Source organism: Manacus candei, unplaced genomic scaffold (assembly GCF_025592945.1).
Source record: "Manacus candei isolate 608988 ecotype Guabito, Panama unplaced genomic scaffold, ASM2559294v1 h1tg000051l, whole genome shotgun sequence".
Lineage (NCBI taxonomy): Eukaryota > Metazoa > Chordata > Aves > Passeriformes > Pipridae > Manacus > Manacus candei.
In genome coordinates this window covers 1,578,726-1,601,803 of record NW_026138099.1, presented here as the reverse complement: position 1 = coordinate 1,601,803, position 23,078 = coordinate 1,578,726, and the positions used below count along the sequence as shown (strand labels likewise).

Here is a 23,078-nt window from a genome sequence, read left to right as displayed (position 1 = left end):
AAATTTAATAGAAGTTTTCTACTGAAATAAAACAAACAAACAAAACAACTCAGTAGGAAAGCAAGACTAACATTCCCTTCATGATATCAATACTTTCACAGTTTTGCTTTTTAGGTTGAACCAGACAAAGAAAGTTCTATTTATTCAAAAAGACATATATCTCTTGATGCAAATAGATGTATTCACACCAGTATTTTCAGTTTTTCATTTCTTTAAGACCCTAGTAAAAACAACAAAAATCTCTGAAGTACTACAAGTTATGACAATGTGAATAACTACTTCCTATCTTCTGGATTAGGCAGCTCTGTTACTTAAGCACAAATTCTCTGAAACTTTCTTTCAGTAATAAGCTGTAATGAGTCTAATCATTGTGGGAAGTCAAAGAGCTTTTTCCAGTGGCTTGCTGTTGTAATAGCTATTACAGAATACTTTATAGATTCACTCTATTTCTATGAATAAGAATTATGATCGTAGGGCAACTGAAATTAATAACCAATTTTGGCAGATACTACTAAATAGGTTCTGAATTAAGTACTAGTTAGATACTAGTGTTGATAAAATGAAGCCTTCCCACATAATACAGCGCATGTTGCACATAGTTCAATTGAAACTGTAGAATAGCTGCTGTCATGAGTCGTGCAGTGGTGCTCTTTCTTTCCTAACTCATATTTTTTCAGATAGTGTACTGTCCTGAACTTGACATGAAAATGATGCAGGTTTAGTACCCATTCAAAAAGAAGGCTACTTCCCCCCCCTCCCATCCTTAAAAATCTGATAGCACCTGCTGATTCAGCTGACTGGTACATCTTGTCTAGTACCCTTCTTGGATGCATATGTTTGCATGTAATTTTGATTCTAGGTCTTTAGAAGTGTAATTGGTAGCTTACAATAATTCCTATGAACAACAAAAACATAAATCAAGCCCAAATATTTTTTTGGAGGGGACAGAAAGATAAATTCTTTGAATTGAGATTTTATGCTACTCTGGTGACAGCATCTCAACAGCTGTGTTGTGTGCAGATTTGAGCTTTTGTTGTGCAAGTTGGGCCACAGTAAGCACAGTAAAAATCAAATATAAAAATAAGTTAACACTTGTAGCCAAGCCTGTTAAAATTAGCTAACCAAATTATATTAAATCATCCATCTGTTTGTTACATTATCATGACAATAATAATGGTAAAACAAATTTACTGACTGTGTTTTATAGAGTGTACTGTCTATAATTTTATTTTTTAATTTACAGACTGTAACTTATGGTTATTTGCATTGTGCTATTTTATTTACACAGATACACTTTCTTCACCATTACATATTTAATAATCAAGTTATTAATTTTAAGATGACTTCTAAACAGACAGAATGATGTGGTAATTACCATTTTAATCAAGATATTTCATTTCTTTGTTCAGATTACAGTAAAAAAGTATAACCTGGGAGTCCTCTTTAGTTTCTTTTGACCCTGTCAAAGACAGGGCTATACACATTACTTTGAAACACAAAGGTCTAGATTCCAATTCCCAATTCCCCCCACGAAAGACCCCAATTTCCCCCAGAGACCCCAATTCCCTCTCCAAATCCCCCCCAAAGACCCCAATTCCCCCCCCAGACCCCAGTTCCCCCACAAGACCCCAATTCTCCCCCAGACCCCAATTCCCCCCCCAAGACCCTAGTTCCCCCCCCAGACCCCCATTCCCCCCCCCCAGACCCCAATTCCACTCCCAGATCTCAATTCCCCCCCCAAAGACCCCAATTCCCCCCCAGAGACCCCAGTTCCCCCCCAAAAAACCCCAATTCCCCCCCAAAAACCCCAATTCCCTCCCCAAAGACCCCAGTTCCCCCCCCAAAGACCCCAATTCCCTCCCCAAAACCCCAATTCCCCCCCCCCCAAAGGAAGACTGTCAAAGAAATATTTGTCCTCCCATTTTCCCCCTTTAATTACTCATTTCAAGGAGTCATAAAGTCAAGTCCTTTGTGTATCTCATACAACATAGGGGGAAAGTAGGATCCCTAGAGTGCAATTAACACCAATACATGGAGCACAGATCACAGGGGACAGTAAGTTACCCAAGGTTTCTTTTATTCCCCTATTTCAGAGAGGCTGCACAATACCTATATTCACAGTCTATGCTGCTCACACCATTCATTCTGGAAACAGAACGGAAACAGAAATGGATGGAAACAGAAGTGTCCCACCCTTTGCATTCAAAAAATGGCAGCAGCACTGGTAGTGGTTGAAGTACTAGGAAGTTAAATATGTCTTCTAGACCTCCTTCATCCTGAAGCAATTCAAACTACTGTCTTCCCATGGCTTGGACAGGTGTGCTCTTCACTGGGTAAAAAGCCATCTACACAGCAAGGCCTGGAGAGTGGTGGTGAATGGAGATACATCAGGCTGTTGGCTAGTCAACAGTGGGGTTCCACAGGACTTAGTGTTGGGGCCAGTTTTGTTAGGTATTTTTATCAATGACCTGGATGAAAGGTCAACTGAGTTTCCCATCAGTCAATTTCCAGACAATACCAAGTTGGGTGGGAGAATGTTGATCTGCTGGGGAGAAGGAAATCACTCCAGAGGGATCTTGACAGGCTTGATCAATGGGCCGAGGTGAGATTGCACCTTGAATTCTGTGTTCAGTTTTGGGCCCCTCACTCACTACAGAAAAGACATTGAGATGCTGGAGCATATCCAGAGGAGGGCAACGAGGTTAGTGAAGGGTCTGGAGCACAAGTCCTGTGAGGAGTGGCTAAGGAAGCTAGGGGTGTTTTAGCCTGGAGAAGAGGAGGCTCAGAGTAGACCTTATTGCTGTCTACAACTACCTGAAAGGAGGTTGTAGTAAGGTGGGGGTTGGTCTCTTCTTCCAAGAAACAAGTGACAGGACAAGGGAAAATGGTGTCGAATTGTACCAGGGGGGCTTTAGATTAGATAATAGGAAGAATTTCTTTGTTTGAAGGAGGATCAAGCATTGGAACAGGCTGCCCAGAAAGTGGTGATTCCACTTGGAAATGTTCCACTTCCATCCTTGGAAATGTTCAAAATTCATGTGGATATGGGACTTGGAGTCATAGTTTAGTGGTGAACATTGTGACATGGTGGTGTTAGGTTAACAGTTGGACTTGAGGATCGTAGTGGTGTTTTCCAGTCTTCATTATCCTAAGTTTCTATGATTCAGAGCCCCATTTTGTCAACAATCAAGAGTGGAAGAAGACTAGCTTGGCTGAAGAGGTAACTCCTCTTGGGACTCAGCAGGAAAAGGAAATTTTACGACCTATGGAAGAATTCAGACATTGCAGGAAGAGTACAGAGCTGTGGTTTACATAGGGAGGGAGAAGACGCAAAAAGACCTAAGCTCAGCTGGAGTTGAAACTGGCCAGTGTTTTGTTAGATAAGAAGAAAGTCTTTTTTAGAAACGTTAATAGCAAAAGGAGGTCCAAGAAAGTCATTTGACCACTATGTGTTGAAGGTCATTTGGGAAAATGGAAGAGCAGAGGTATTCAATAGGGCTTTTTATCCCAGTCTTTAATAATACTGATAGACCTTAGGCAGTACACTCCTCTGATTTCAGCATTTTTGCAGCCTCACCGTGAGTACTGTATGTAGTTCTGGGTGCCTTAATTTGAGGAGGATCTTTGAATGCATCTGGAGAAGGAGAACAAAGCTGATGGAAGGACTGGAAGGCATGTCCTGTGAGGAGTGGCTGAGGATTCTGGGTTTGTCTAGTTTGGAGAGAAGGAGGCTGAAGGGTGACCTCATTGTTCTGTAAGGCTTCCCGAGGAGGGGAAGTGGAGATTGAGATGCTGATTTCTTCTCTGTGGGATCAAGTAACTGGACAAGGGGGAATTGTTCAAAGCTGTGACAAGGGACAGTTATTCTAGAGATTAGGAAGCATTTCTTTTCCAAGAGAATGATCAAACAATACAATAGGCATCCTGGAGAGGTGGTTGATGCTTAGAGCCTGTCAATGTTTGAGAGACATTTGGACAATACCCTTAATATCGTGCTTTAAATTTTGTTCAGCCCTGATGTGGCCAGGCAGTTGGACTAGATGATAGTTATTGGCCCTTTCCAAAGAACTATTTTATTTCATTCAAAGAGCAGATCTCATTTATTGTGGGATAGATGTAAAACAGGAACGTCATTAGAAGTAGTCCAATTAGTCTTATAAAATATTTACATCTCAAAAGCACCAGTGTTCTCAAAGTTTACTTGGCTGTGGATGCAAATGCAATGAAGAGAAAAGGAAGAGGTGAGTGTTAGCTGTCCTGAGCATGCCTTCCATTTCTTTCCATCTGTCAGATATTTCCTAATGCCTGTTTAGCTCTGTATTGGGAAGTGACAGTATCCCAATGCGGGTGTAGCAGTGCATCAAACGGGCTCAAAAATGAAAGAAAACCCTGCATAGAACTGTTTCTAGTTACAAATATTTAAAAATCTGAAAGGGACAATTACAACAAATTGATCTTCTAGCAAAATTTTCTGTTCAATATTTTTCTGTTCAAAATTTTCTGTTCAATTCAAAAATTTTCTGTTCAGTTGTTTAACATCCCTGTAACTTGTACTTAATCACAAAATATTTCAGAAGGGTGGTAATTTGATACCAGAATTTCAAGTGATAAAAGTTTGCTACACATCTGAACAAGTTGTTCAAATGGTGAATTACAAATAAAACAATCTCATTTTAAAAATCATACTTAAATTTAAAGAATTGTAATTATGAATTTTCCTGGGTTTTTAATCCAGTAATTAGGATTCTATGGCTTCTCCTGATAAAATGCAAGGACTTTCATTGTAAGAAAACTCTTTTGTATGTGGACACGCTGATGATAATTAAGACTCTTCTCAATTTTTTTTAGATAAATGTAACACATGAAGTGTCTTAGCTGTCTTTCAATAGACAAATTTTCTATTCTGAAAAAATTTTTCTGTCTCTTTCTAAAATCCTTTTCAGAATCTTAATGTTCCCTTCTGAAGCAGAGTTACCAGTATTATTTATGCACAGTGAAGACTTCATACTATGGCCATACTCTCTATGGTAATTGTCTATATATCTAAGACTCTTTCTTGGATGTATAAACTAAAAAGCTCATTTTTACTAGATTATTTATGGTAAGCCATTCCAATGTAATACGTAGGATTCAAAAATATAATATCTGCAGAGAGGGATTTGACCAGTCTCTGCAAAAAGCCATGAACTACGAAAGCTGGGGAAAAACCCTTTTCAATGACCTTGTCCCTGTGGATTCTTCCTGCCTTCTCCAGCAGAATGGAAGAGACTCCTTGCATGATGTTATCACACCTCTTGCCGGAGAATCCACATCCTAATCTCATCAGACCTCTGCATAAAACTCATTGTGTTCCCCCCTTGCATGTGTATACTCTGTAACCCTTTGCATATGTATATCCAATACCTAATCCCCCTGTAAATCACCCCAGATAAAGTGAGTTTTCCTCTATGATGTAAGTACTAAGACCCAAAGGTTTGTAATGTAGGATTTCCCTTTACCTCATCTCTGGAAAGTCCCCAGTTTCAATACCAGGAATATGTGAACCCCCTGTTAAATATGTAAACCCTGAACCCTTTAAATATGAAGTTGTGAATCCAATAAACCATTCCAGTTTCTTGCCTCCAAACTGGGATCCTGTTAGCATTGTTGACTTGCTACAGTAATGCACTGTGTGATACTATCTCTCATTTAGTAATCACAGCCTACATTTTTTCTTTGTACGTTGTCTGACCTTGAGTTTGGCAACGTTCTCATGTTGATCAAATGAGACAACTTCACTATATGAATCAGATCTACCTGTTTCATAACTGACTTATGACCACTGTAACTTCTCTCTCCACCAGTTTTTGTATTATCTTCACATTTTACAAGCAATGCTTCCATATTTTATTCCAGCTCATTTACAAAGGTATTGAAGATCAATGGGGTGAGGACAGATTTCTGAATGTCTGAACTAGAAGCAACCCCAATAGGAAGATGAGTCTTCATTTATGGGTTACATTTTGTGGTTTATGGTTATCCAAATTTCAATCCCTTTAATACGGGGGTTATTGTATTTTGTGATTACATTGATTTTGTGAGTGCTCTTTTTTTTCCCTCCCCCATCACACTGTGGAGCCAATTCAAACATCACACAGAAGTCTATTGCTCAATACATTACCAGTATTGCCAAGAGCTAGGTTTTTAACAAGACGATTTTTATAAAGTATCATATTGGATGATTAGAAGAGTAGTAAGGGAACATGCAACATATTTCTCATGCTTTCTTAGGTGTCTGCCTGCAACTTTTTTGATTACTTTCCTGCCAGCTTTTTGCTGGTTGCTCTTTTTGGTTTTGATCTAGTGACCACTGAAAAAAATACATGGTTGACAGGCCTCTTTCTGAAACACTACAACCATTCTTATTAATTAATTAGAAGGTCTTATTCTTTACTCTTTGCATTCAATATCAATATTCCCACATATTTGCTCTGAATTAATATCAATGGTAAACAAACAAAATCCTGAATTATTAAGCTGATGGAGCACACACAGAAAGAAAAAGCAGAACATCTATGTTTCTGAGAAACCTGTTTTTTTATTTTTAATGTGTAGGTTTTATGGAACATTAAATAATTTTTGCTACTGCAAGTTGCTAAGAAAATCAAGGTCTTGGTTGCCAAACCATCTACCTAACACTTTCAGTAATCTTGTACAGCTTTTGCTCAACCAGTCTTCCCTATCTACAAATTCTAAATGTTTCCCGCTGTACTACAATTTCTATAAAAATTAATAGCGATGTATACGAAATCACCCTGTCTAATTCCACAATTCAGCCAGTTATAACTTTGGGGTGTTATAATATTCTAACTTTTTAAAATTCTTGGGATTTGTCAAGTTTTTAAATAAATGTTATTAAGAAACTCAAAACTCAAACATATATTAAAATAATTTTGGTATGATATGTCAATCTGCTATTTTTTCTGAAAGCAGAAAAGAAATATTTACTGAACACTTGCTCCTTCTAAATCTCATGAGTAATTTTCTCTTGCGTTTCTCTTGTATTATACTTCTTCCACTCTTGAATTGCATCAGTTTTTGCTATATTTTTATAAATCACTTAATGTCTTCTGCCTGACTTGTCATAAATTGTCAGTAGATGCTCTAGTCTTCTATGTCCTTTATTTGCTTTTGCCAGCTTCTGGCTTGTCCTTAGTGTTTTTGAGATACCTTTGAATTTCTGCAAAAGAAGTTTAAAGAAATCATTCCAAGTGTACAAAGTTAAGTAAATACATGTATTTTTATGGGAAAAGAGCCTTAATCTTGATTCAGTCATATTGTACAGTCATCTAAGAATGATAGGAGTGTTGAGAATAAGGTATTTCCATAAAGAACAGTAATATTACTCTACTTTGACTCTCTTCATTGCTGTCCCAAGATGTAAAATTGGTATATTTTTATATAAACTGGAAGATAGACAAATAAATTTTAAAATTTTTATTATCACCAGATAATAGGAACATAGCTACTATATCCTCCCTGCTCTCTCCAGGAAAGTATTTAATTAAATATTTCAAGCAGATTACAGCCAAATAGAAACTCTTTCATGTGAACACAAAAATTGGAGCAGCTTAACAAATTTTTTTTGCTGCAAATTTTTCCACTTCATTTTAAAAAATATTGAAGATTTTGGCATAGTGACCTGCATATATATGTTATTTTCTGTATACAAACAGGAAGAAAGAAGAGTTCAGTATCTTTTCTATGTCTATGTTGAAATTCTTTCATTGTACATACTTTTGACTTTTTATCAAAAGTGGCGGCTTGGAGGGTTTAGAGAGGTGGACTTTTATTTTTCTTTTTAGTGAGAATTCTTATCGTGTTCGTTACAAGTGAGATAACTCCATATGTTGTGCAGAATCCACTTTTTCTTTTTTGTTTGTGAACAGTGAATTATGATTTACGAAGGACAAATTCTTTTGGTTAAAAAGTAGCTAAAGAACTAATTTGAATCCATGGAAAAACACAGAACTGCTCCTTGTAAGACATTCACATTTTGGGTGATGCTATAACATGAATTTACAGCATCAAATTTACATTGGAGAAATTGAATATAAGTCTGCTGATGTCTGTGTAATAGTGCTGATGTTAGTCTCACTTTAGTGCCTGGTAAAGTTATGGAGAAGATTATTCTGGGAAGTATGGAAAACCACCTAAAAGACAATGCTGTCATTGGTCACAGCCAGCGCAGCTTCATGACAGGAAAGTCCTGCTTATCCAACCCATTTCCTTCTATGACAAGGTCGCCCATCTGGTTGATCAAGGAAAGCCAGTTGATGTAATCATTTTGGATTTCAGTAAAGCTTTCGATACTGTCTCTCACAAGATTCTGCTGGACAAAATGTCCAGCACACAGCTGGATAAACACATCATGTGCTGGGGGAGCAATTGGCTCGTGGGTCGAGCACAGAGGGTAATAGTGAATGTGTAACATCAGACTGGTGACCTGTCACCAGTGGGGTTCCACAGGGCTCCACCTTGGGCCCAGTGTTCTTAAAGGGATATTAAGCAAGCTTGTAGATAATACAAAACTGGGAGGAGCTGTTGACTCCCTCAAAGGCAGGGAGGCCCTGCAGAGAGACCCTGACCAATTAGAGGACGGGGGAATCACCAACCAGATGAAGTTCAACAATGGCAAGTGCTGGATTCTGCACCTGAGATGGGGAATGAGATGCTGGAAAGCAGTACCATGGAAAGGGACCTGGGTGTCAGTGGCAAGTTGAATATGAATCAGCAGTGCCCTGGCAACCAGGAGGGCCAACCTTGTCCTGGGGGTCATCAGGTACAGCATCACCAGCAGGTTGAGAGAGGATGCTCTGCTCCGCACTGCACTGCACTGGGGCGGCCTCACCTTGAATATTGTGTGCAGTTTTGGGCACCAAAATGTAAGAAGGATATTAAGCTCTTAGAAAATGCTCAAAGGAGGCCAGGAAGACAGTGAAGGGCCTTGAGGGAAAGCCATATGAGGAGTGGATGAGGTCACTTGATCTATTCAGCCTGGAGAAGAGGAGTCTGAGGGGAGATCTCATTGCAGTCTACAACTTCCTTGTGAGGGGGAGTTATCACCAAATAATCTGTTCTGCGCATTACACTTCCCACATATTTTATGTATAAAGTGTGTATACAGTCCCTTTAGGTATTTCTAAACTTGCACTCAGCACTACTTTCTGACAAAATATAAAACTGCTTGTGAGACAGCATTTTATTACCATTCCCCATTTCCTAGTTAGATACATATTCATGTAATATTCTCAAGCAGTCCATGCAAACCTGGGCAGGCACTGGTCTCTTCTCTTTGGTCCTCTGATGGGACCAGAGGGAATGGCCTGAAGTTGTGTCAGGGGATGTTTAGGTTGGGTATCAGAGAGAAGTTCTTCACCCAGAGGGTGTTTGGGCACCGGAAGAGGCTCCCCAAGGAAGTGGTCACAGCACCAAGCCTGACAGAGTTCAAAAAGCATTTGGATGATGCTCTCAGGCACATGGTGTGACTCTTGGGGGTGGTCCTGTGCAGGGCTAAGAGTTGGACTGGATGGTCCTTGTGGGTCCCCTCCAACTCAGCATATTCTGTGATTCTATGAATTACATCAGTTCTGAGCTATGCTTTCTAATGCACCTAAGTGAATTTTATTTGGCAAATGATTTATTCACCAAAAAGTGAGTTGGTTCTGAATTTTTCAGAAATCTGGTGAAAAATTCTGATTGAAAAAATGTCAAAATGTTTAATTCAGCATCTGCATGTAGAAAGATTTTGTTCTCTTTCGGAGGTTAGACCTGGGAGAAAGGTAGGCAAGTTCCATCTTGGTCACTGGATGACATATTCCTCTGATGGCCTGTTCAGTAAGTGGCAAAGACAGTTTTCTGAAAATCAAGGAAGGTTTGAAACCTGCACCAGTGAATGGTTTTGAACCAAATTCTTTTCATTTCAGAAGGCTATTGCATAGCTGGGTACTTGATATTTGTTTGAGGTTTTTTGCCATGTTTTCACTGCAGGTGTTCCAATGTGGGGGGAAAAAAAGAACTTTAAGCTTAATCGGATGAGGACCCAGAACTGAAGTGATACAGCTTGCAGGTCAATGCTGTAACTGTGGGGATTTAACTTACTCTATGATGGGATCTCTCAGTGTGACCTTCCATGAGCTGCTGATGCCTACAGCTATAAGTAGGCCAATGTTTCTCTGTATTTTTGTAACCAACCTTTCTTTCTCAAATGGAGGTCTAGTAAACACAAGGGAAACATTATATTGTAGTGTTCTATGAACAGTTTTCAAGTTGCTGCAAAATGGAGTAACATTGAATATTCAGAGATGATTTTTTCACTTTCTCCACCCTTTACGCAAAAGATACTCTGTGAACACAGCAGGTTTTAAAAGCTCCATTTCTCTTTACAAAAAATACCCACATTTCTATTCCATACACATTAAATTAAAAAAAAAAAAAGCAAAACTGAATTTGAAAAAAACCAAAAATAACCCCCCAAATTTATGTAAGTAGACTTTAATCAAATTAGCTGTATATAGTCGCCATTAATGAATCAGAAACACAAAATGAAGACACTTATTTTGTGCTTTAGCTCCAAGTCCTCTTTTTTTCCCCTCAGATTACCAAAATCTGATGAAAGTTCAGTTTTCAGGGTTGTCCATAAGGCAAATTAGAGAGGCCTTCCTTTACTTATTCTTTGTATATCTTATTATACACCTGTTTTTTACAGCTCAAACTAGTCACTATTCTCTATATTGAGCTCCTTGCTGCAGATCACAATTGCTATAGTTCCTAGACTCAATAAAGAACTTTCACAAACACAAATATAGAACTAGACCTGTATCTTATCTGATTCTTTAGAAACATCCAAAAGAAAGGAAAGGTGGAAGCAGACAGAAATCCTCCATATTTGATCTAACAAGTAACTGGAGCTTTTGAAATGTGATATATACTGGGAGTGGTAGCCACACAGGGCTAGTTATTCTGAAAGGAAGTCACCTATTATTCTGTATTTTTCCTCAGACTGAGGAAAACTAGAGTTGTTCAGTGTCTGTTTTGGTGAGCAGCTTGCTTGCCACTTTACCTGCTAAATATTTTAATAATACACCAGTGTTTTAAATATTTTAGATTGTTTCTAATTTAGACAGTGAGTACAATTTAATAATTAATGAAGCATTATAGGTGATAAAAGCAAGAGATATTGAAAAAACATTCCACTGCCCAAACAATAAGTTTCCTTATGGGAGAGGACCACCTCATCACTTTTTTCTTTTCTTTCAAATGTTTAGTATATTGAAACCAACAGGAAGGAAATAATTGAACTGAAGTTTAGTTGAAGTTAAAAAGGACTACACTAGAGAAGCCTAAAAAACCTACATTGGAAATATTTTGGAAATTTCCAGAAAAACATATCTGTTCACTTTGAAATTACACTAATTATGAAAACATGATAGAGAATTCAGAATAAAAGATCTGTGTTTGGAGAGTGAATAAGGAACAACATGCTAACATTTGAAATGCCTATTAGTTCCTTCTTTTGGGTTTGGGAAGTGGCTGGCAGGATTGCTGTCAGAAATGGGAAAATTAGCTCCTGGAACTCAGAACCGCAAAGTATGTGTTGATGACATTAGAGTAAAAAAACTCTTTCTGAAAGATTAAGAGTATACCAGTGATGCAATATCCATAACAATTTCAAATTATTTAATGATTGAAATGCTGGTTCTAGATTCAAAATTAAATCAGTTTGAAACTAAAATATATTTTTTCCACCAGAATCAAAGCTAGGCCAGGCTATTGCATACTGGCAATCTTCCAGAAAAACTTCTCATTTCCTTATATTAGCCCTCTGTAGATAATTTTAAATGGTAAACCAGATGATCTCTTTTGTCCTAAGTTCCCCTTGATTAAAGAAGTGAGCACTACTATTTTCCAAAAGCCTTAGTTATGAAGATTTAAGTATAAAAATTATAGAAATTCTACTTTTAGTTAGATAGCACAGATGACAAAGATGAATGTCTGACTATGCTCTTAAAAATATGTATTAATAATAAAACATTGTAAGTACATTACAGAAAAGAACTAGTCTTTGGGAGAAAAGAGGATTCTGCTCCCTTAGTCCTGCTACCTCAGAATGCAACTGTAAGTTAAGGATGCCTGGTCAAAGTGCTGTGAAAAACTGTAACCTTCCTACTTCTCCTACTTCCTGAATCAGTGTGGAAAGAAATTCTCATTTTTATTTTGCAAATCATATATAATGACAAGCAGCAGTAACAAGTATTGAGGCCATGTTGCTGAGAACACAGCTGCGCTGGGCAGGGCATGTCTCAAGGATGAAGGACCACCACCTCCCTAAGATCTTGCTCTATGGTGAACTTGCCACCAGCTGCTGCAAGAGAGGAGCCCTGAAGAAAAGATACAAGGACTCCCCGAAACAACATCTCAGCCTCGGCCATATTGATCAACATAACTGGTCTACTCTGGCCTCTAATCGGGAGGCCTGGAGACGCACCATCTATAACGCTGCTGATGCCTTTGAGAAAGCACGCAGGATCACTCTTGAGGAGAAAAGGCAATGCAGAAAGAACCTTGTCCTGCAGAATATATCACCTAAGGAGTCCTTCTGCTGTGCCTTTTGCAATTGGATATGTCTGTCTTGTATTGGCCTTATTAGCCGCCTGCGTGCTTGTAACAAATGTGGATAGAGCCTTTCCCAAATCTTCACAAAGCCTAGCCATGATGATGACTACACTTGTGCAAAAGAATGAGCTTCATAGAAGTCTGTAATAATATGGCTGTACATGAGAATATATGTTAATATATATTAATATGAGAACATATCTTAATATATTATTAAGATATGACTATCTTAATAATTTTAATTACAGAAAAGTTTCCTTGAAGCTTGAAAGGAAAAAGTATATACCACTGACTAGGAAATATCCAACATATACAGAACATCAAAAACAGTCTGACACTGATTTCAATGGAACCTGTCATAATCTCAAAGTTCATCACCTGCTGACATACCAAAATATATTTTGGCTTTATCACTTCAAGAGGAAATCCTTTATCTCTTGTTAAATTACTTTAGTCATTTTGGAATAAATGGAACAATTTCAGTTTCACATAACCAGAAATCTGTCCCAAACTTCCAAGCTACGGGCCAGCATTCCAGAGGCTAGTTACAACATGAGGAAAGGTTATCCACAGAACCCAAATATCAGAGAGAAATAATTATTCCCTTCCGTTCAATACTTATTGGACCACATCAGAAGTACTGCATCCAAATACAGGAAAAACAGTGAAAAACTGGAGAGTCCAAAGAAGGGCAACCAAGATAGTTAGGAAGCTGAAGCACAAAACATAAAAGAAGAGGCTAAGGGACTTGAGTAAATGTAGATCCGAGAAGAAAAAACTAAAGGTATCAAGCTGCCATCATCAACTAACATAAGAAATTATGGTGAAGATGGAGCCAGGTCTTCAGAAGAAGATCAAAATCCAATAGTCACAACCTACAGCAAGAGAAATTCCAGTCAAACACACAGAAAAGATCTTCACAATGAAGGTGATAGCGTACTGGGCCAGGCTGCCAAGAGAACTTGTGAAATCTCAATCTTTGCACATATTCAAACCTCTCCTGGAAAAGGTCTTGAGTAAGTTCATCTAAATTTAGGGTAACCCTGCTCAAGGGTGTGAGAAGGTGATGAAACCAGATAATTACTGCAGGTCCCTGCAAATCAAAATTATTCTATGATGCTACAATTCTATTAATTTTGATATTGTTATAATTTATAAAATATTTTTGCTATATCAGTGGTACCATATTGATTATAGATGTTGAATTCTGCAAGCTGAGTTTTATATTTTGAAAAAAAAAAGGCATATTGAAATGTAGCAGAATGTTTCTAGTGCTAGCTAAAATAGAAATTTACCAAAAAAAGTTGAAAATAAAAGAAAAAGAATGCTGAATTTGGTGGGGTTTTTTACTTTCTAAATTGTGAATAACTTACACTGTGGAAGGTGTTGGATTGATGTCAAGAAAAAGATGGAATAGAATGGGAGAAAGAAGAATATAATTCATTCTTTTTGAAAAAGTAATCTCCTTGGTCTCTCTTTTACACCACATTGTTGGAAAAGTATTCTTTAATAACAAAGTGGGAACTGATTTACACTATGAACACACAAACCAGAAAGACTGTTGATTTTTACGTGGTCATTCGAAGATGTATAAGGATTTTTTCCTATCATGGTGAATACCTGTTAAAGCAGAAGAATTTCTAAGGAATGAGGTGAGGACTGGGTTCTTACTTACATTTGGGAGATATCCAAATTAACTGTACTAGCTTCAGTGAATTTATTCTGGATTTTTAATGGTATAATTAAGAAAATAATTTGATTCTTTATGTTTCTTATTAGTCAGTTAGACTGCATTTTTATTTTTTGTCTAGAAGCCAGAACTTTTCAGGCTAATGTCAAAAAAGTACATGGCAGCTAGCATCAAACCACCTGAACAAACAGTTGGAGATGTGGCTTAACCTCAAAGTTCTTTCCCAGGTTTCACAGGAGAAATACTACTTCTCCTTTACGGACATATGGCAATGCAGAACTGGAGCACCAGAGATCAAATCAGGCTTACTCAGCAGTCAGATAAGTTTCTACAGGGAAAGGTTCACATATGTAGACATACATGAAATTGTCACAAGGTAATTTTTTCAAGAACACAGTAACATTTTGGAGATTATAACATCAGAAGCCTGGGGTCTGGTTTCCACAGCAATTCTGTGGAAACATTTTCATGGTTAGGCTTCGCGAATGAAGATTTAGGAAGGCACTATCCACGTTTGTTATGGGCACGCTGGTGACTTATGAGGCCAATACGAGATAGACATATCCGGTTGCAAAAGGCGCAGTAGAAAGACTCCTTAGGTGGTGTATTCAGCAGGATATGATTCTTTCTGTGTTGTCTTTTCTCCTTGAGAGTGATCCTGTGTGAGTTCTCAAAGGCATCAGCAGCGTTATAGATGGTGTGTCTCCAGGCCTCACGGTTTGAGGCCAGAGTAGACCAGTTATGATGATCAATGTGGCCGAGGCTGAGATGTTGTTTCGGGGAGTCCTTGTATCTTTTCTTAGGGCTCCTCTCTTGCAGCAGCTGGTGGCAAGTTCACCATAGAGCAAGATCTTAGGGAGGCGGTGGTCCTTCATCCTTGAGACGTGCCCTGCCCATCGCAGTTGAATTCCCAGCAACATGGCCTCAATGCTAGTGACTGCTGCTTTTTCTAAAACAGATGTATTAGTCACAAAATCTGACCAGTGAATGTTTAGGATTGAATGGAGATAGTGTTGATGGAAGCATTCTAGGAGACGCAGGTGGTGGCAGTAGATGACCCATGGTTCGGAACCGTATAAGAGAGTAGACAACACTATGGCTTTGTAAACACTGATCTTGGTGCTTTTCTTCAAGTGTTTATTACGCCATACTCTTTTATGGAGTTTTCCAAAAGCACTATATGCCTTTGCTAACCTGTTGTCTATCTCCCCATCAATCTTACCATCCGAGGAGATGAGGCTGCCTAGATAATTAAACTACTGGACTGATTTGAGCTCTGACTGGTCAATGGTGATACGGGGATGATGGAAGGCTTCCTGAGGTGCAGGTTGGTAGAGGACTTCTGTCTTCTTTAAGCTGACTTCCAGCCCAAAGAGCTCAGCAGCATCTGCAAAGCAGGACGTTAAACGCTGCAGAGCTGCTTCTGTGTGGGCAACAAGGGCGGCGTCATCAGCATCAGGCAGCTCCTGGATAAGATGGTTTAAGGTCTTAGTGTGGGTCTTCAGTCGCCTTAGGTTGAAAAGGCTTCCATCAGTACGGTATCGAATGTAGATACCGTCCTGATCATCGAGGTCTGCTGTGGCCCTTTGGAGCATCATGCTGAAAAAGACTGTGAATAGGGTAGGAGCGAGAATGCAGCCTTGTTTCACACCATTCTTTATTAGAAAGGGCTTGGAAAGTGCATTGCCATATCTGACTTGGCCATGCTGATCCTCATGGAGTCAGATGATCATTTTAAGGAATTTAGGTGGACAACCTAAACATTCCAAAATCTGCCATAGACCTTTTCTGCTCACAGTATCGAAAGCCTTGGTGAGGCCGACAAAGGTTACATAGAGACCTTTGTTCTGTTCCCTACATTTCTCTTGCAGGTGTCTGAGAACAAATACCATGTCTATGGTACTCCTGTTGGCTCTGAAACCACACTGGCTTTCAGGTAGAATTTCTTCAGCTATAGCGGGTATCAGTCTGTTCAAAAAGTATTCTTGCCAGGATTTTATCAGCAGTGGAGAGTAGAGTAACACCACGGTAATTTGTACAGTCTGATTTATTTCCTTTCTTCTTATACAAAGTGATGATGACTGCATCTCCAGGGTCTGATGGGAGTTCGCCTAGTTCCCAACAGCGCACCACAAACTCGTGAAATTTAACATGGAGTGCAAGGCCCCCATGTTTCCAGACTTCAGGTGGAATACCATCAACCCCAGCTGCCTTGTTGATTTTTACCTGCTGTATGGCCTTGAGGGTTTCTCCTAAAGTGGGGGCAGTATCCAATTCATACTTTACCGGTTGTTGCGTGATGGACTGAATTGCTGAGTCTTGGACTACATGGTTGGTACTGAAGAGAGTCTGAAAGTGTTCAGACCATCGATACAGAATGGAGGTTTTATCTGTCAGAAGCGTTTGGCCATCAGCACTGAGTAGAGGGCTTTGTACCTGGTAGGTAGGCCCGTATGCTGTTTTCAGGGCCTCATAGAATCCTTTGTGATCACCCGTATCTGCACATAATTGAGTTTTTACAGCTAGATGGATCCACCACTTGTTCTGGATGTCACGAAGTTTCTGTTGGAGCTTGCTGCATGCAAGAGTAAAGGCTGTTTTTCTTGCATGACAGGATGGCAGTGCAAGGTGTACTTGGTGGGTGGTTCTCTTCTTCCTCAACAAATCCTGGATTTCTTGATTGTTTTCATCAAACTAGTCCTTTTTCTTCTTGAGGGAGAACCCTAAGGATTCTTCAGAGGATTGCAGGATGCTGTTTTTAATATGGTGCCAAGTTGATTCAGGGGGGAATCTGCAGAATCTGTGGAATGGTTTTCGAGTCTAGTTTGAAGGTTAACCTGGAATCTCTCTCTTACTGTGGCTGATTGGAGATTGTTAACTTGGAGTCTTCTGCGCCTTTTGGGTTTGAATGTGAGATTGATGTTGAGTTTACAGCGCACAAGCCGATGGTCTGTTTGGCATTCTGCGCTGGGCATCACGCAGGTATGGAGGACATCTCTCTGTCGCACCAAGACATAATCAGTGAGGTGCCAATGCTTAGATCTGGGGTGCATCCAGGTTGTCTTCCGACTATTTTTCTGCTGGAAGATAGTATTAGAGATGGTGAGCTGTTGCTCTGGACAGAATTCTAGCAGAAGTCAACCATTATCGTTGCAGTTTCCAACACCATGCTTGCCTAATATACCTTTCCATGCTTCAAAATTCTTACCTACTCTGGCGTTGAAATCACCAAGGATAATGATCTTATCATCTGCAGGAACCTTTTGAGTAAGGAGGCGCAGGTCAGTGTAGAATTTATCTTTTTCGGCAGGGTCAGCTTGGAGAGTTGGGGCACATATACTAAAGAGAACGACATGTTGTTTGTTGTGGAGTGGAAGGCGTAGGGAGATAATGTGGTCAGAGTGACCTGTCGGCAGATTTTCGAGTTTGGAAAGAATAGAGTTTTTGATCATGAAGCTGACTCCTGAGAGATGTTTTTCAGTTCTTGGCTTACCTGACCAAAAGAGTGTGTAAGCAGCACCATGTTCTCTGAGGCTGCCTTCCTCGTGAAGGCGAACTTCACTGAGAGCAGCAATGTCGATGTTTAGACAAGCCAGCTCATGGGCAATTAGGGCGGAACGTCGCTCAGGACCTCCGCTATCCACAGAATCGAGCATGGTTCTGATGTTCCAACATGCTAGAGTTAATTTAGGTACACCTTTGGAGGCAGGTGCATACCTTTGTCTTTTGATCTTTGTGCAACCGCATTGGAAGAAGATGCCCGTTGGCCTGCGGTTAACCAACCGGATGAAAGTGGAGATGAGCTTTGTCTAGGCCACCTTTTCTAGACCCCTCTCCGAGTGGAGCAAGCAGTGCTGTCCTTGAAAAGGCTGCTTGGTCATTCAGGGTGCTGCCCCAAGAGACTGTCATCTCCGGTCAGTCTCAAATGACCAATATCCTGAACCACCTGCATGCAGGGTTGGGTCTGCGGCTTCCAGTGCACCTTTCACCTGCTGTTTCGACCCTCACCCGTCGCTACGGGACTTTTTGCATGTGGGTAAAGCCTTCAAGCCTGCACAATGGATTTTTAGGTGAGATGCAGTATGGCGGAACTGAACCCACCCTTTAACCCTAAGGTTCATCTACCAGGGCCGAGCGAGCTTGGACGGTGGCAGCGAGGTCCTCAGGACGTAGGTTTGATTAGAGTGACCTTCTCTTAGATGGATGGACTTCCAGGGCTAAGCGAGCTCCATCTGCCTGGGTTTGGGATTGGAGTCGTCCTTCTCCTAGGATGACTACCAGAAGGCTAATGAGCTCATCCTGCCCAAGAATGTATTAAATCTGGTCCTACGGTTTTGATCTGTCTGGCATGGGTGACCCTACCGGAGGCATGTACCACATACCTCGCAACCACATAGGGGTACACAGACTAAGTTCCTATTAGAATGATTTGGGCAAGTCTTTAATTTCCTACTTTATTATCACCTATCTATAAACAAGCTGAAGGATACCCAGGAACAACCCTTTGTCCTGTCCACCGTTTCAAGATGTAACAGAGCAAAGCAAATATATTCAGAACATGCCAAACCTGGGCAGTAGCCACAGGTGAACCAAAAACAGACAAACAAAGCAATTGTTCTGACCCCAGTACTCATCCAAGGTGGGGGTGCCTTTCATGGCCCCAGACTGGCCAGGACCCCCATTATTCTAAAAGAACCCACTATCCACCCTGACCTTATCCTTCCCCCACTGTGTTTCCACATATCTTCAGGCACACTGCTCACCTGCGACATTTCATACGGGATTGTCCCGCTCTCCCTCCTGCCGGTCGGCGGATCCCCTTGGCCCGCTCGACACCCTACCCTAATCCTCTCCCCCCCTCCTCCCCTTCTCCCCCCAAACCTGGAACAGCAAACCTCTGTGTGCTCTGAAGCTTCCCTCTCCTCTTTCATGGGGGTGCAGTACCTGCTGGCAAGGCTCCTCTTCTCTCTCTTTTCTCCTGCCACGGCTGCATCTGGGGGCGCAACTGTGTGCACAGAGCGCACGCGGTGCGGGAAAGCTCCCGGCAGCCAAGGGTCTGGGCTGCGTGGCACTGGAAGCTCCCTGCAGCCGGGGGTCCTGCTCCCAAGGCTTGGGAAAGCTCCCGGCAGCTGAGGGTCCGGGTTGGGAAACATTTTATTAATATTATTAAAGATCAAGGGGTGTAGGCCATTGCTAAATGAAATATAAGCTTGTCTTTTCTTAAAACTTTGTTCAAAAATGGTTAATAGTTCATACGAAAAAGTCAGTTTCTAGAGTAAATATCTTGTCCATATTTTATCCCATTCCCTGAAGAATCTTTCTTCTATTAATTGGCTCTGCATTTTCTTCTGAGTTATTCCTCAAATATTATAGGGACAAAACTCAAAAAGAGGGTGGTTTTTGAGAATATGAATATTTTATTTTAGAACAAAATTCTGGTACTGGTGGCGCACACTTTCTGTTACAGAAAAGAAAAGCTTTAACAGTTCTCAAGATACAACACCCAGAAGACATAATGTCTCCTAATATTTTCTAATTTTTCTAATCTGACTACCAAAGAAGTTGGCCTTCCACGATCTCCACAGAGTAACAGGATAGCTCACACATGGTCCTTAAAGAGAAGGAACTGCAAAAGATGGACAACAAGCTCTCAAAGTGGAAAAGCCTTATCCCTGCTTTACAACTCATTTTCTGAAGTTCTTAAGGAGTACTGATGCCAGGCATGAGGAGGAAAATTAGGGCTGTTTTATGCCTTTCTAGATCAGCTGTTTTGAGTGGAAGGTAGCCAGGGAGACCACTAAGTGATAAAGCTATCGCTGTTAATCCTGACACAGCCACCATTTTACCATTATCTCACCTCAGGAAAGAACAGATCTCTGGCTTATTTCCAGGAAGACCCACACTCTTGAGATATGACTAAATTTCAACTGGCAAGGAGTCTGGTCCAGACCACAGAGCTGCAGCCAAGCTCCTTGTTCACTGAGTGCCAAACTCAGGACTTGGCCAAGGTATTCAATATTGGAATGAAAACTTGCAGAGCAAAGTGTTTTGCAAAGTGTTTTACAAAGTTACACAAACCCACACGAGTGAAGTCCAGCTGCTGCTGTATGGTCCAGTGTTCTGGACAGGAAGAGGGACTGCAGGCTGAAGCCAAACTGGAACAGGCTTCAGCCTGAAGGAAATGGAGCTAGGAAAATAATGCTTTTTTCAACACTAAGAGAAGAAAAATACTGAACCTGTAAAATTATTTCTTCAAGTTAATGTTGTTAAATACCTTCAATACTATGAAGAAAGAAAGTAAAAAAGAAACTTGTAGGAAGTGCTCTAGATTAATTTCTTATGGGAAGTATATCAGGAAAAATTATAGATCTTCTAGGGCACAGAAAAAGGAACTGATTAACAAACTAAGCTATTCTTTTAAGAGCCTGGGGAACATAGAGATGAAATGAGAAACTGTAAAAGTCAAGTGGAATTATTCTGAAATGTGTATCAAAATGGGTAAGCAGAAATATATCCCTTTGTTTTGGTTTCCATGACTCTTTCTGAAGCCCCTAAAAATTAATATTTCAGTTCAGTTTTCTGTAAAAAATATGCAGCATTGAAGGAGAGAACAGTTAGGATACAGTATGAAAAGAGAAGTTACTCAAATGGAGTTGGAATTGAAATTTTAAAACTACAATAGATTCAAGCTGGATGAGCTGTTCTCCAGAACACTAAAAGTAAAACAAATGAAGCTTTATTAATGAGTACTGCATGTTTAACACAAACCTACTGAGTCCAGGTAGAACAAACACCATCAAATAGAATATTGGGAGAAGAAGTGATCCAGGCAAGTACAGTCCAATTACTCTGATTTCCATGTTCCTTAGTTGGTTTGAATGGACCTAAGAAAAAATTCTGAAGAAATGAGTTAAAGCAGAAGTAAAATGCTAACTGTTACTTATTAAGACTATGGTGCAGCGTACAACACAGATAAAATTACATTTTGCATACAAAAGAGGGGAAGAAGATGGGTATCACAGAATAGTTAAGCATATGACTATATATATATATGAAAGAGAGAAAGAGAGAGGACAAAGTGATCTCAATATGTGAGTTCCTGATCCTACAGGGCAGGATAAATGCATAAATTGTGAAAAATCTCATAAAGTGGAAAATTCTAGGACATTTCCAAAAGGGAGTTTTTAATTGAAATTAAAAGAAAAAAATCAATTCCTAAATTAAAGTACAGATAATGGACTATTAATGACGCCCCTGGGATGAAGGAATTTGCTGCATGCAAAGGAGTTTTGTCAATTAATGCTGGTCCATGAAAGATACCTATTCCACACAGAGTCCTGCATTTCCAGTTCCACAATTAAATCCCAGAACGAAATAAATGGTTTTCTCTACAAGTCTGAATAATCTGGGTTGGATGGCTGGTCATTGGAAATGGTCTTCTTTCTTTATGGACCTTCAAGAATTAACTGCCAAAAGACTGAAGGTTTTCTAGTTATTCCGAAGTCACCCCTTAAAACAGGCCACACTCAGTAAGGTAAAAAAAATAATTTAAAAAATTAATTATGAGCTTCGAACACAAATCACAAAGCTTAAGGAATAGATGGTCAGAAATAAAAGAACATGCATATACCTGTTATCTGAAATAACACTATGACTTCACTCTAAATTATCTAACCACCACTCCACAAGTATATAAGCTGATGAAGCATACTCCAATAGTTTTAGTGTTCATTCATGAAGGAGAATCTAAGTTTAAGATGTTTCTTTTATATCCTAAACACTCTGTGGAGTATTGGGATTCAAATCTGCCAATATTCTTAGGCTTTCTTAATGATATTGTGCAAGTTTAGGGCTGGCTTCCCACCAAGTCTCCAAAACTTGACAACAAAAGCCTGCTTCCCAGAGAGGGAAGAAAAAAACAAGCAGTCAAAGCTATAGCAAAAATATATATATTTTACATATAAGACAAATATTACGAGAATAGTATATACTATAACCCCAGAAACCCTAAATAGCTCCCTAAAAGGGAAGAGGAGGAGGAAGAAGGGAAAAGGACAAAATAGGACAAGAAGGGACAAAACCCAAACAAGTCTACACAATCTAAGAACTCGGTAACCAGAAAACTGAAGAACTAGCAAAATCTCACCACTTCCCTTGAGAGAAGCAGGACGGCTGGACACGGCCCAGCCCTCTCCCCTCACACGTGGCAGACAACAGCAGTCACTGCAGGCCTCAGCTCCAGATAAGCCAGACCGAGACAGGGACCCACCGTTCTCGAACCTCGCCAGAAAGGAAGAAAAAGAGAGGTCCCTTCCCCTGGCTTTATTTATACCTCAAGTTACATAAAGGAATAGCATGGAATACTTCGGTGCTCACCTCCCTAGTTTCTTCCTGGTTACAAGCTGGTCTCCAGGAAGGCCCAGAGTGAAACCATCACAGATATCAAGTCCAAAAGCAATTTAATTACCTTTTGATTCCTAATGATTGACTGCCCCTACCTTCTCTAGAAATGCTAACAGCAGGTAGCTGTCATCACTTGTGTAGGTGGTAATCAATGTCTGCTGGTGGCTATTCTTGAACACAGTTGAATCATGACCAAATCATTGACTGAACCTAGAAATCATTTCCTGGTCAGTATGACAGCAGGCTTAAATTCCTAAAGATTTTCTAATGCTTTTTCACCACAATGAAGCTTCCACTCCATACAGATATACTACTTAATGCTCATAGCTAA

At 39.9% G+C, this 23,078-nt stretch overlaps 1 protein-coding gene across 1 annotated transcript in view; it reads right to left on the bottom strand.

Moving 5' to 3' along the window:
* LOC127477297 (craniofacial development protein 2-like) overlaps positions 1–18,152 on the bottom strand; it is a 208,712-nt gene extending 190,560 nt beyond the window's left edge. The window contains exon 1 of the mRNA XM_051801486.1: positions 17,553–18,152. Within this exon, the coding sequence (XP_051657446.1) occupies positions 17,553–18,000 (448 nt within the window). The 5' untranslated portion in view covers positions 18,001–18,152. The remainder of the gene's footprint in view (positions 1–17,552) is intronic.
* Between the last annotated feature and the right edge of the window lie 4,926 nt (positions 18,153–23,078).